The 13,261-nt window shown below is 40.7% G+C and overlaps 1 protein-coding gene across 1 annotated transcript in view; it reads right to left on the bottom strand.

The window, feature by feature from the left end:
- Nucleotides 1-494: 494 nt before the first annotated feature.
- The window catches only part of SPAG1 (sperm associated antigen 1), a 46,258-nt gene continuing 33,491 nt past the window's right edge, over nucleotides 495-13,261 (bottom strand). Inside the window, exons 14-18 of the mRNA XM_054590063.1 lie at nucleotides 10,244-10,376; nucleotides 8,265-8,391; nucleotides 2,408-2,572; nucleotides 984-1,349; nucleotides 495-876 (exon numbers count right to left, since the gene is read on the bottom strand). Coding sequence (XP_054446038.1) covers nucleotides 745-876; nucleotides 984-1,349; nucleotides 2,408-2,572; nucleotides 8,265-8,391; nucleotides 10,244-10,376 — 923 coding nt within the window. The 3' untranslated portion in view covers nucleotides 495-744. The remainder of the gene's footprint in view (nucleotides 877-983; nucleotides 1,350-2,407; nucleotides 2,573-8,264; nucleotides 8,392-10,243; nucleotides 10,377-13,261) is intronic.

The raw sequence follows: 13,261 nt of genomic DNA, 5'->3' as shown, positions 1-13,261 counted from the left end.
AAAAATATGGGTGTAACAATTCAAATAGAAGTAAAGGCTTAGTTTGCTTTTATATATGTCGCTTTGTTACTGCTTATATAAACAATTTATAAGGGAAAGTAGCTTTCTAAAAGTCTAGTAAAAAGTGGTAGAAATTTTTGGCAATTTTTGTTCTTACTTCTTAGGCAATGCATCCATATTAGAAAAAAATAAGCTCTAAATTGATCATCACAATTTATTTATAACCATTTCATGTTATGGATTTAGGTACTGCATTTTATCTCAGCAGACTATAATACACAAGTAGTATAAAATGGGATTTACATATGTTAGCAGGAAATAAAGGTGATGTAATAACTGCTGTTAATGATTTTCACTTTTAAAAATTCATTTTAAAGGAATACATTTCTGTCAAACTTAAGTGGACTCCTTCAAAGCCCAAAGAAATGTAATTTAACTCAAATTTTTAACAAGTTATTAAAAGACAATGTATGATATAAATTAAAATGCATCTTAAGAAGTTCCAAAAATACTTATTAAATATAAGATGTTAACTCTGGTACATAAGAAAATATTTACAACTAATAAAAAGCAGACTGTAGAATATACATGTTCTGTGTATAAAAAATAAGTAAAATATTTATAGTCCAGACCCAGGGATCTTTTCTAAACAAGGTTTTATCTGTGCAACTACATTACAATACCATCTCACCAGCCTTACGGGAGCGCACATATGCATGGAAGAAACCAGACTATGTTTGTGATTTATAGCTCATACTGCCTTTTCAGGGCTTGTACATCTTCTAAAGTAAAATGCTTGTTTGGGGTATCTGCGAGGTCACCAAAAAGCTGTTCAAGTTGCTCCTTTTGGCCCTTGCTAATTAGTGTCAACATCATCTGAAAGAAAGAGAAAAATTGTACTAGCTAAAACATTAACATTTTAAAGTTACAGAAAGCCTGAAAAGAAATCAATTATCTTTTACTAAAGATACTTTGTTGCTTACCTTAAACCTCTCTGCTTTACTCAGATATAAAAGATGTTGATATACCAATGAGGGATCTTTATCAATAAGATCATTTTTCAGAGACTGAATGAGGAGGAAGAACATATCCCCTTCCAGTTTGTTACTCAACAACGTTGGCAAATCTTTCGGTTCCGTGATGGCTAAAAGGTGTGCACAGGCTTCTGCATCTTTCCTGGTGCTGATAGCGTTGATGACCTGACCAAATTCATAGGCATTGCTGGGCTTGGTGATGGGCAGTCTTGCACGGCAGCCCGGTGGGCCGCGGCGGGTGCCCTGCTCTGAAGCACCGTAGCCGGCGCTCCCCTCCTCGGAGGGCCCTGCCGGCCCGTCATGGCCTTCGCTTACCTGCATGTGGGAAAAACGACACTGGGACACACTCACCAGCCACTGCACACACCCCAAGTTACATTTCTTAAAATGGGAAGGACCGGAGAAGTGTGAGTTTACTGTATTTGAGTCAAGTTCTAAGTGAAAAATGTATAATTTGTAATAAATCATAAAATCTTTGTGGGGCAAGTTTTAAGGTTAGTATTCATTCATGGAAGTATTTTTTAGGTTTAAAATATTTTTAACATTGAAAATGAAAATTGTTATTTACAATTTTCCATGAATGGAGCTACTATATAAAAGACCTTCAACAACTTTCTCTCTTTTTCATAACTTTTAAATTTACTTATTTATGTTTAATAGAAGTAAACTTATATTTTTCAATTTTCTGAAAACAGTTTTTCTTCCCTTTTTAGAGGATAAACACTTCCTAGCCTCTCGCATTTTAGCTTCTAACTCTAAAGTAGAAATGTAATATGATAAATGAGATGATAATTAGTATTCATGAACACAGAAGAATTCATGACTGACATTCTTCACTAAAGGCCAAGCAGAAAGCTCCTGCGCAAGACACTGAGTTATCTGAAACCGGAAAGGCAGGTTTGAATCCGGGGCAGTCCAAGATCTCTGACGAAGCCAGTCTTGTCTCCAAGTGCTAAAGGGTCTGAATCAAACTGGAAAATCTCTATGCGGTGTGGCTTGTAGGGCCTTTGAAACAAAATCAGTCCTGTCAGGATTTTCCAGGTTTACCGTGAAGCAAAGCTCAATCTCCCAGAGCAGTCTGGAGTGGGAGCAATACGAAACACGGGCCAGCTGGGGGTGGGGGGTAGGGCAAAGAACAGAAGGGCCTAATACAGACTCCCAGTGCCATCCATGGACCCAACTGGCAAAACACAAGGGCTAATCATCATGGCAAAGGGAAAGTCTGTCTTTATAATTGGTTAAAATTTCTTCATTGAGCATCACAATAAAAACACAAAATTTAAAAAATTTTTGTAGAACTCATAGGAATATGACCTTAGAATCCGATAAACAATCCCCCAAAAGTACTTTCAAAGATAATAAAATACAAATACCTCTTGAATCTCAATTTTCCTTCTCTCCTTTTCTTTGTTGAATGATGCTGTTTTATCCTTCACATTAAGGAATCTGGTTACCTCTTCCAGTTCCATCTTTGCCTCAACAATATTTGAGTCTAGTAGGAGAACTTTATTGAGATCATTTAAACTTTTCTCATAATCCTGAAAGTAGAAAGGCAGGGAGGGAGAACAACTGTCATAGGTAACAGAGAAGGGGCACAGACTAGAAAAGCGGGAGTGAGAATGCTCGGAGTGATGCGGTGTGTTTCCGTTAGGACCACGATTAGAAAGTTGGGCCTGTGCTGCAACACCTGGGCTAGAATATTATATAACCCACACATGGCAAACATCCTTTTGAAAAGACAGGACACAGCCCTGGCTGGTGTGGCTCAGTGGATTGAGCGCCAGCCTGCAAGTCAAAGGATTGCCGGTTCAATTCCCCGTATAGGGCACATGCCTGGGTTGCAGGCAAGGTCCCCAGCAGCGGGCACACAAAATGCAACCACACATTGATGTTTCTCTCCCTCTCTTTCTTCCTCTTTTCCCCTCTCTCTAAAAATGAATAAACAAAATCTTAAAAAAAATAAAGAGGCAGGACACAGACTCTGGACTTAGAAGACTCAAGTTAAATTCTGTATCACCATAACCTTCACGGTGTCTAACACATGGTGCGCATTTGTTGTCTGCTAAATAAACGAAATAATGAACACCCTACTAGCAGTGAAACTTAAACCAGACCCCAGTTTATCTTTCTGAGCTTCAGTTTTTCTTATCTTTAAAATAAGAATAACAAAAGTTTCTCTATTCTAGTTTTCACAGGGCTGTATCAAGTAATAAATGAATTAAAATAATAGGAGTGGCTTAAACTTATAAAGGACTATGCAAATGTTAGTTGTTAACACATTATCTTGTTCCATAAAACCTTTCAAAGTTTTATACTGTTCACATAGACTAGAGTTGACATTTATTCTTCCAAAAAGAGTCAGACAATATATTGAAGAGGTCAAGGAGAAAGAAAAGAAATCCAAGCTTAACAAAACACAGCATGGAATCTAGTAGCAGAGCCATAAACCACAAAGTCAGCGCATTGTGATAGGCCATATTCTAGAATTATAGACTGGACCCATGTTTTAATCCAAAATTAGTTTTGTGAGGAGGCGAAGAATTTCAACACTGAGTAACCCCTCTGCGTATTCATGATCTATCAGTAACAGCATACAATGTAGACTGAGGCAGAGGACAGAGAAGCCAGTGTTATGGGACAATCAGGAAGGACTAGCTGTAACGCTACATCTCCTCCCGCTCCCCCCAGCAACACACCAGAACAAGAGTGATGGAGTGATGAGTTTAAAGACATGACCTTAAGTCTTCTCTAATTTATAAAAAGGAAAAGGTAAACCTATTTACAAACTGTAGTACATTATGTACAATGAGTAACAAATCTCTACACACCACTGTGTCACAACAGCACAAGAGCAAACTGTTACAAAAAAAAAAAGAAATAGCATTGCATTTCTATCCTACGTGTTGTAGGTGGGGACCATACTAAAAGGCAAGGAAGTGGGGCAGCAGGGCAAGGTGAGGGAGTAATTACAGCCGATTCTTACGGCTCTCATCCCTTCACAAGTAGTAGTATTTTACTCTCACAACAGCCCTCTAAAATACTAACTTTTATGGTCTCCATTTTAAAGATGAAGAAACTGAGGCACAGAACGATCATCTTTGGGATGACCAAGGCAGCAAGGGCCAGGCGTGAATGGTACTGTGGCTGTGGAGCTCAAGCCAGAGGACCGAAAATCGAGCTTTGTGAGCTACAGCCTTGGAAATGGAAGTCCAACGCCACAAACGTCAGTACGATTTCTCCATCCATTCCAGAAAAGTCGGTGCTTGAAGAGCAATCTTGTTTGGTTGAAAGAGACTTAAGAAAACAGGAAATACACTTGATAAATGTTAAACCAGAGGCAGGCAAGTGTGACAAGAGGGCAGAGCAGGAGGAGTAGGGATGGCATCAAGCGGGGGAGGCAGTGGGAGACACGGGGCCAGCCTGCCAGGCCCCCAGAGCGGGCAGGCGAGGTCCATCCACCTAGCCGGTGGCCACGACCACACCCGTGGGCCAGGAACGGGGAACGGCGTGGGAGAAAGAACAGCTGTGGTCCCGCCATAATGGAAGCATACATCTTATGAAGGGAAACAATAAAAGGCAAGTAAACAAATGATGAAATAAAATTAGTATGGACTGTCATTGAAGCAATTAAGAAAACCAAAGCTTGAGATGGCTCCTAAGGAGGGCTAAGGAGTGTCCCTTTGACATGGCTGTCAGAGAGTACAAGGCCTGCAGAGGAACCGGCTGTGCGGAGTGGAGGGAGGAAGGAAAGCTAAACAAAGAGAAAGGTGTGGCTCTGGCAGAAAAATGGACATGGACGTTAAAAGTTACTATTGACCTCATCAGGCCTTAAAAAAACGATGAAGTATAATTACATGGGTTTATGATAACATTTACTACTAATAGATGTGCTTAAACTCTAATCACAGTAATTATTTTATAAGATCTTACTCTTTTTGAGACCTTGGTCTTGTAGCATCCCCAGTTGGCTGTAAACCCCACAAGGCAGGAATCATGTCACCTCTATGCTCCCCAAACCTAGCACATAGGTGACACTCAATCAAAGAAACAAGTTGTAAGCAACAGGAAATGTTCAGTTATCTCTTCTTGTGAGGAACAACTGTACATTAAGGGAAGCTCTGTATTTGCCAAACCAGCACACAGAAAAAAAAAATTAAAGCCAGCTGGAGAAAAAACCAAAGATCCAAGAAAGCAGAGTGGTCCACAGACAGCTCAAGGCAGGGTGCAGGCCACTGTGGGCCCCTGTACTACCTCCTCGTGTCCGTCACCTGAGGAAGCAGGTCCTGGCATGAGGGATGCAAGTATAAACAGCCACAGCCTTTGCAGATCCTGCAATTAAACTCACTTGGCACATAACTCAAATGACAGGTACATAAGTCAAACTGTAAGAAGTCAAACCAGAAAACTAAGATGCTGGCCTCATAATTCAGTGGGATAGGATTACTCAAATATGGGATTATCTTTCTGCATTATAATACAATTTCTAGAATTCATTCCATGGAAGTATAAAATTCTGGTCGTTCGTTAAGTATGTCTTCTGACTTTTAGTCCGTCAGGTAAACAAATTCAGAGTCAGGCAGCCAGAATGAGGTAAAGCTGCTGGAAGAGTGTGGACATATATAAACTCATGAGTCATGCAGATCCACCACCATGCACCCAAACTCACTAAGGTCAATAAAAGTTGAGTTAATTTTGCCCAGGCCAGGTGGCTGGGTTGGTTGGAGCGTCATCCTGTGCACCAAAAAAGATTGCAGGTTCAATTCCTGGTCAGGGCTCATACCTAGGTTGCGAGTTCCATCCCCAGTTGGGGCATGTACAGGAGGCCACTGATCCATGCTTCTCTCTGACATCAATGTTTCTCTCTCTCTCCCTCCCTCCCTCTCTTTCTCTAAAATCAATAAACATATCCTCAGGTGAGGATATAAAAAACTTATTTTTAAAATGTCCACACTACCCAAAGCAATCTACAGATTCAATGCAATCCCTATCAAAATTCCAATGGCATTTTTCACAGAAATAGGAAAACCCTAAAATTTGTATGGAACCACAAAACACCCCAAATAGCCAAAGCAATATTGAAAAAGAAGAACAAAGCTGGAGATGTCACACTTCCTGATTTTAAACTATATTACAAAGTTATAGCAATTAAACCAGTACCATATCGGGGATACACAGAGACATATCAGAGAAAAAGAACAGAGCCTAGAAATAAACCCTCACATATATGGTGAATTAACTTATAAGAAAGGAGTAAAAAATTCCTTGGAATTTTTGGGACCATAAGGACCATTATAGGAACCATAAAACCAGAAGAAAACAGGCCGCAAGTTCTTGGCGTTGATTTTTTTGGATTTGACACCAGAACCAAAGGCCACAAAAGCAAAATACAGAAAGTGGGACTATATAAAACTACAAAGTTTCTGTATGCCAAAGAAAACCATTAACAAAGTGAAAAGGCAATGTACTGAGTAGGAGAAAATATTAGTAAATCATATCTGATAAGAGATTATAAATATTCATATCTGAATATTTATAATATTCAAAATATATAAAGAACTCATACAACTCAATCTCAAAAGAACAATCTGATTAAAAGATGGGCTGAGGAACTGAATAGTCATCTTTCCAAAGATGATATGGGCAACAGGTATATGAAAAGGTGCTTGATACACAAATCATCAGGGGAATGAAAATCAAAACCACAAGATATTGCTTCACACTTGTTAGAATGGCTTTTATCAAAAAGACAAATAATAACAAGTGTTGACAAGGATGTGGAGAAAAGAGAGCCCTTGTGCGCTGTTGAGAATGTAAATTGGTGTACCTACTATGGAAAGTAGTATGGAGGTTCCTCAAAATTAAAAACAGAATTGCCTTAGGACCTAGCGATCCCACCTGTGAGTATATATCCAAAGAAAACCAAAACACTAACACAAAAAGACGTTCATTGCAGCATTATTTACAATAGCCAAGACACGGAAGCAACCTAAATGTCCATCAATGGAAGAATGGATAAAGAAAATGTACATATATGCACTGGAATATTATTCAGCCACAAAAAAGAAGGCAATCCTGTTATTTGTGACAACATGGATGGACCTTGAGGGCATTATGCTACGGGAAACAAGCCAGACAGAGAAATACAATTATCATATGACCTCACTTATAGGTGGTATCTAAACCAACAAACAAAAAGACCTGAACTCATAGATGCAGAGAACAGATTGGTGGCCGCCAAATTGGTGAGCTGGGGGATAGAGAATGAGCAAAATGGGTGAAGGTGCTCAAAAGGTACAAACTTCCAATTATACAATAAAAAGTCATGAGGATGTAATGTAGAGTATGGTGACTGTGGTTAATAATACTGTAAGATATATCTGATACTTGCCAAGAGAGTGGATCTTAGAAGTTCTCATCACAAGAAAAAAATTGTAACTGTGTGGTGACAGATGCTAACAAGACATAGTGTCAAGACCATTTTGCAACACATACATATAGCAAAGCATTATGTTGTATGCCTGAGACTACTATTATATGTCAATTAAAAAAATCATTATAGAGAAAAAAGATCTAAGACCTGCACACTTTCAATATGTGAGTTTCATTATATTGGATCTAGACCTTAGTCAAATTGACTTTTAAAAAATAACCATTTCAGAAAAAGTCATTTTGTTCTGTATGTTCTGATTTTTCCTTGTGATGTTATTTTCTACAAACGTGAACAGGCATTCAGCATAAACAAAAGTGTAATTATACAACACTTTCTTTGAAAGTGTGATTTTCTTAAAGAAGAATGCCTTCTATAGTCTTATACTGACTACCAACAAGTTTAAGGGCCAAATTTCTATGAGCTCCCCAATTTCTGATACACCTCCACCATCTTCCACCCTGATGCCTTCCTCCCACCCCACAGACAACGCTGACCCTTCGCTGGAGAAATCCAATGGCACTGCTGGTGGCCTCAAGTAATTCAGTCAAAAAGCATTCCTATCCCTTAAAGTGGACTTAATTGTAACTAGCAACACTCCTTTTAAAATCAGGAAATAAATCATAATTTTGGAAATTATCTAGCTCCACATTATAATGAGGGGAAATCTGAGGCCTATTCCAAGGTTTTAGGACTGGTTAGCTAATCTCACTCCCATTCCACGATCCCAAGATGGATCTTCATGGAAAGCACAGGATTTGTTCACAGCTGAACTTGATACATTAAAATGAAGATGTCCTCACCTTGAGTCCTTTATGAGCAAGAGCTCGTCTATAGTACGCTTTCACGTTCCCGTTATCTATCTGAAGCGCCTGATCACAGTCCTGTTTTGCCTCTTCAAACTGGCACAGCTTCAAGTAACAGAGGGCTCTGGTATAATGTAATGGAACTCAGCATTATGAAAGGGAAAGACAACAAACCTATAAATTTAGACAGCTAAGAAAATCAGAAAATAGCTCAATAAGTATATTTCTATACCACAGCAGTATCTCAAATGAAACTTAACACTTAAGTTCAATTATGGCATTTTCTGGCAACTTAAGTAATTATAGCTTTGGGGATATAACTGCAAACAAAGCACAGCTCCAGCCTTGAGGAAGAGACAGAACAATTAAAATAAGCAAACACCATAAAATTTCTGCATAGGATGCTCTGGGAGAACACAGCTGGGAATCTTATCTGACCCGGGGAGCTGAGGAGAGGGGAGGAGCAGTCAGAAAAGACTTCCTGGAAGAAGTTACATTTACGTTGAAGCCCAGGTTATCAAAGAGAACTATCCAAAGCAAAGGCACTGGGGCGAGAGCTTAGATGTAAGGGAGAGTAGAGGCCAAGGGCACAGTATGCGCATAGTTCTATGGTGACAGAGACCGTGATGTTCCTGATGGAGTGAGAGAGGTGCCATGTGGCCGCAGAGCAGGGATGAGACCAGAAGAGTGGGCCCACGTGATCACCAGGGGCCTTGAAATCATGGCAAGGAAGGTGAGCTGCATGCTGAACCCAAGGGGTTTTTAAATAGGGGCCGACATGTTCACTGTGTGTAGGAAGATCACTCTTGCTGCAACTCGGTGAGAGAAGAGGGAACAAGACTGCGCAGGAACACTGCGAAGGGTGTTGCACACATCTGGAAGAGACAGTGGTCATCCCGAGCAGGAAGTGATGGTGACAGTGGGGAGAAAGGCTCCCACGGAGGAAGGTAGGACATCGAGCGTCTGATATACTCGGAGAGGGAGGCATCCTAGGTCAGGGGGGTAACCCGACATGAGAGCAGAAGGGTGGGGAGAGCTCAGGTCCGAGACTCAGAGACAGACTTACAGGCCATAACTGGAAGGTGGTAAATGGACCCGCAGAAACAGTGAAATGGCCAGAGAGCACAGAGAGCAAAAAAGGGTCTACACCTACGAAACCCCAAGGACACCAAGGGGGACCAGGCAGGTGAGCTGTCTGCTCTGCCTGCTCTGGGAGACAATGGTCTCCAGGGAAAACTGAGTGGCCATCAATGCTCAATTCCACAGAGGCTGAACAGAAGGGTAGAGAAATACCTGCTGGAGTTAGTGACACATTTTTTGGCAAATATATTACCGGAGGAAAACATATAAGAAACCAAGCAGTGAGAAGTTCAGTTAAAAAGAATTCATCTGATATAGCTAGAAAAACTCATGCTGAGTCCCTATTCTTCAGGAACTGTTACTTACTTTTCCTTGTCACTCCAGACTCTACGTACTCACCCAGATTCCCCAGATGACCATATCCTAGGTAACCATCTTTTACCCAAATGTGGAAAAGATGGCGCCCGAGCAGCATGTTAGAACAATCTGCCCATTCCTACTGCACGCCAAAAGATGCTGGTCCCTTCCCTTACACTTCAAGGGAAAGGGCATGTAAGACACTAATTTGAAAGGCAGGTGTTCCTGCTCCTGCCAAGCTGGACGATGCCCGGGCCTGTAGCTGCAGCAAGGCCAGTCGGCCGGGCAGGGTCGCAGGAGCAGCCCCAGCCAGAACGGCGGCCTGTGCATAACGCAGCCACCCAGGCCCCCCGGCTCGCCGCACCGCATGCCTTCGCTCTCCCGAGGACTCCCACGAGTTCTAGGGATGGCCCCCACCTCTTAGACAATTTCCTATATACATTCTCAGAACCATGGGAAAAATTTTTGACAATTAATTTGCCTATATTTTTTAATCAAAAATATTAACGTAAGAAATTAGAGAGTTAAAAAGAACTTGCCTGTTTGTATAAATGGCACACTCCTTATTGTTAATATTTAAGCATTCGCTGTATTTACTAAGAGCATCTTTATAGTTTTTGTCTTTTACACACTGATTTCCTTCTTCTTTAAGAGTCTGAAACATATTTTCATCTATGAAATTCAAAAAATAAAAAAAAAGAGGAAGTATTTGTACAAGCAACTCTACAAAATCTTACATACATCTAAAAGTAAATCTTCTACTGACCCCATACGATGCAGAACTCTAGTCCAAATGGAACAAAACTTTGTGTACAATTAAAAAGATAAATTGGCTAATATACAAAAGTGATTATACAATTATGACACTTGAAAACAAAATACAAGTAGTTCTATTATTTCATCCATACTGGCATGCCTTTTCTCTGCTACAGATACAAAAATCTAGTGGTTTTTTGTTGTTGTTGTTCAAATCCATTTGTCTCCATTTTCCTGCCACCACTTTCCCCTGCCCCACCCACCCCCACCTCCCACCCTCAGTCCTTCCCCACTTTGGCTTTGTCCATGGGGCCTTATAAATGTTCCTTGATTTGACCCTTCCCCTTGTTTTAAAAATCTAGTGTTTTGCTAAATAACTATTTCATGAAAAGTAAACAAATGAATCCATTAAAGCCTTTAGGAGACATTTGTCCAGTACCCCAAATTTCTTTGGAAAACCATACCTCCTCCACCTCCCTCTCCTGTGGTTTAAAGAAAACCCCCCAGCTTTACTTTTGGGGTAATCTTTGTTTTTTGGGGTTTTTTTTTTTTGGTCAGCACATTATATTCCCTTGGCCAAAATAATCTAATTGGTCAGGGCTGGGCCTACGAGAGCCAGTGAGCTACAATCAGATTTCTGTGGCAGCATCTGGTAGGGTAATTCTTGCTCTTTCCTGTGGAATGAGAGCGAACGGAGGAGCTATGTTGCCATCGTAAGAGACGAAGGGAGAGGTTGTCTGAGAATGGGGCCAATGGAGCAAGAGAAAGGCCAAGACAGAGAGCTAAAGGAGAAAGTCTGAGTCCTAAATCCAGCTGTTGCCACAGCTACTCTTCCTGTGGACTTCTCCGTGGTAGGGACCATTAAGAGCTGGGTTTTGTTATCTGCAATCAGAGCATCCCAACTGCTATCATCAGCCATCGTCTTGCAGTGATCATGGCTGACTCCCTGCTCAGGATCCTCTTCCCTCTCTCTGAGGGAACCTCACCGCTGTCACCCTTCTCCGGGTCACCCCGATTGTCCAGGGGACGCTGAGCCTAAGCCAACAGGGCAAGGCGTGTCTTTATCATAGGGAGTGGCTCAGGGAACAGGCACATGGCCCATCAGAATAAGAATCAACAGAATTCAAGCTAACAGAACAACAGGATAAAACAGCTACAGCTTTGGGGAAACGTATTTGCTCATTCTTAAATTACTGCCACCAAAAGTAACAGTGTTTCTCTCCCTTTGGACATTGATATGTGCAGACATGAAGCCTAAATCTGCTATGGCTCCACTGTTTCCGGCCAAAGCCAGAACCCTAACGAGCGTGCATGATTGTGGGGCCCGCCTGGGTCCTTTCAGGTACCCGAGCCAAAGCCATGCCTCACAATTTAAGTCAATAGATTTTCCATTACTTGCAACCAAAGTTTTCCAACACACATAAAGTATTAAAATTTAAAGTTTTAAATCTATGTAGTAACTCTGTCCTATGAAATAACTTGATATAAAATAAAAATCCTTAACCGAAAATTTAAAATATACCTTTAAATTCTGTGATCTAAAAATCTTGAGACTTACTGAATTTATACTATAAACTTGAATGTAAATAATAACCTTCTCTGTCCCTCTGCACTAATGACATAAATATTAATTTTTCATTTTTTTAATTTCAAATAACAGAATATTTCTGCCTAACGTTTCAAGTTTCAAAGGGGTCAAATGACGCCCCCCCCCAAGGAATCCTGGCATATATAAGCCCTAAAAAAAAATTACAGGGGATTTCCCCCCTCAATTTGCTCAACACTTTCCTCCAGCTATTCTTCCAATGTTTGTAAGCCTTTGTTAATCCATTCTCACTAATAATCAACATAATATGAACAGAAAAAGTTGATTATACTCACTTATGGTTTGCTATCATATACCTCTAGTATGGTTAGTACAATATATGTACTTTATTAATAATAAATAGCTACCCTTCATCAAGCAAATACTTTGTGCCAGGCTCCATTAATAACAGACTCTAGAAAATGAAAGATCTCCGTGACTTCCCCAGGACTGCTAAATCATCTAAAAGCCTTGGCAGACGTTCCCTGCATCTTCTCTCAAGACTATAAAGAGGATGGGAGGACTAACACTAGACATTGGGATATCACAGCTCAAGGACCTCAGGGTTTCTGCAAGATGAAGCTCAACCCGGGATCACGCAAGGAGTCCCTAATAGGCAGGAGAAATGCGGCCTCCCTCAGCCAGCTGTAAAGCAGAGCCCTGGCTGGTGTGGCTCAGTGGACTGAGTGCCAGCCTGTGAACCAAAGGGTCGCCAGTTTGATTCCCTATCAGGGCACATGCCTGGGTTGTGGGCCAGGGGTGTGCGAAATGCAACCACACATTGATGTTTCTCTCCCTCTCTCTCTCTTCCTTCCCCTCTAAAAAAATAAATAAGTAAAATAAAAATCAAGCAGAAAAGATGAGTGCAGTCACATTTATTAACCACTCTGCACAAAGCCATGATGTAGGTACTATGGCAACGCAAATATGTTGACAACCTGATAAGGCAGAAGGAAGTACCTGCTAGCTATTTATGTTGTAGGGTGTTGTTTTTTTCAAACACATCAGTCTTACTGGTGTACTAGAGAACCATTCGCTACTTAATTCTTCTTATTGTTCATATAATGTGAACTTCAACTTTATGGAGGCTGCTATAATCTTACATAGTCAACATGTGCTAAGTATTTTATATGCATCTCCATTTATTCCTGAGAACACCACCATGAGATAGTTACTCCTATTAACCTCTTTCACATACACCAGGACACTGAAGTGT

The sequence above is a fragment of the Pteronotus mesoamericanus genome, unplaced genomic scaffold (genome assembly GCF_021234165.1).
Source record: "Pteronotus mesoamericanus isolate MK-2021 breed Mesoamerican mustached bat unplaced genomic scaffold, CSHL_Meso_final scaffold_174, whole genome shotgun sequence".
NCBI classification, from domain to species: domain Eukaryota; kingdom Metazoa; phylum Chordata; class Mammalia; order Chiroptera; family Mormoopidae; genus Pteronotus; species Pteronotus mesoamericanus.
Note: the sequence above shows the minus strand (reverse complement) of the source record. Positions and strands in the feature narration are given on the sequence as shown.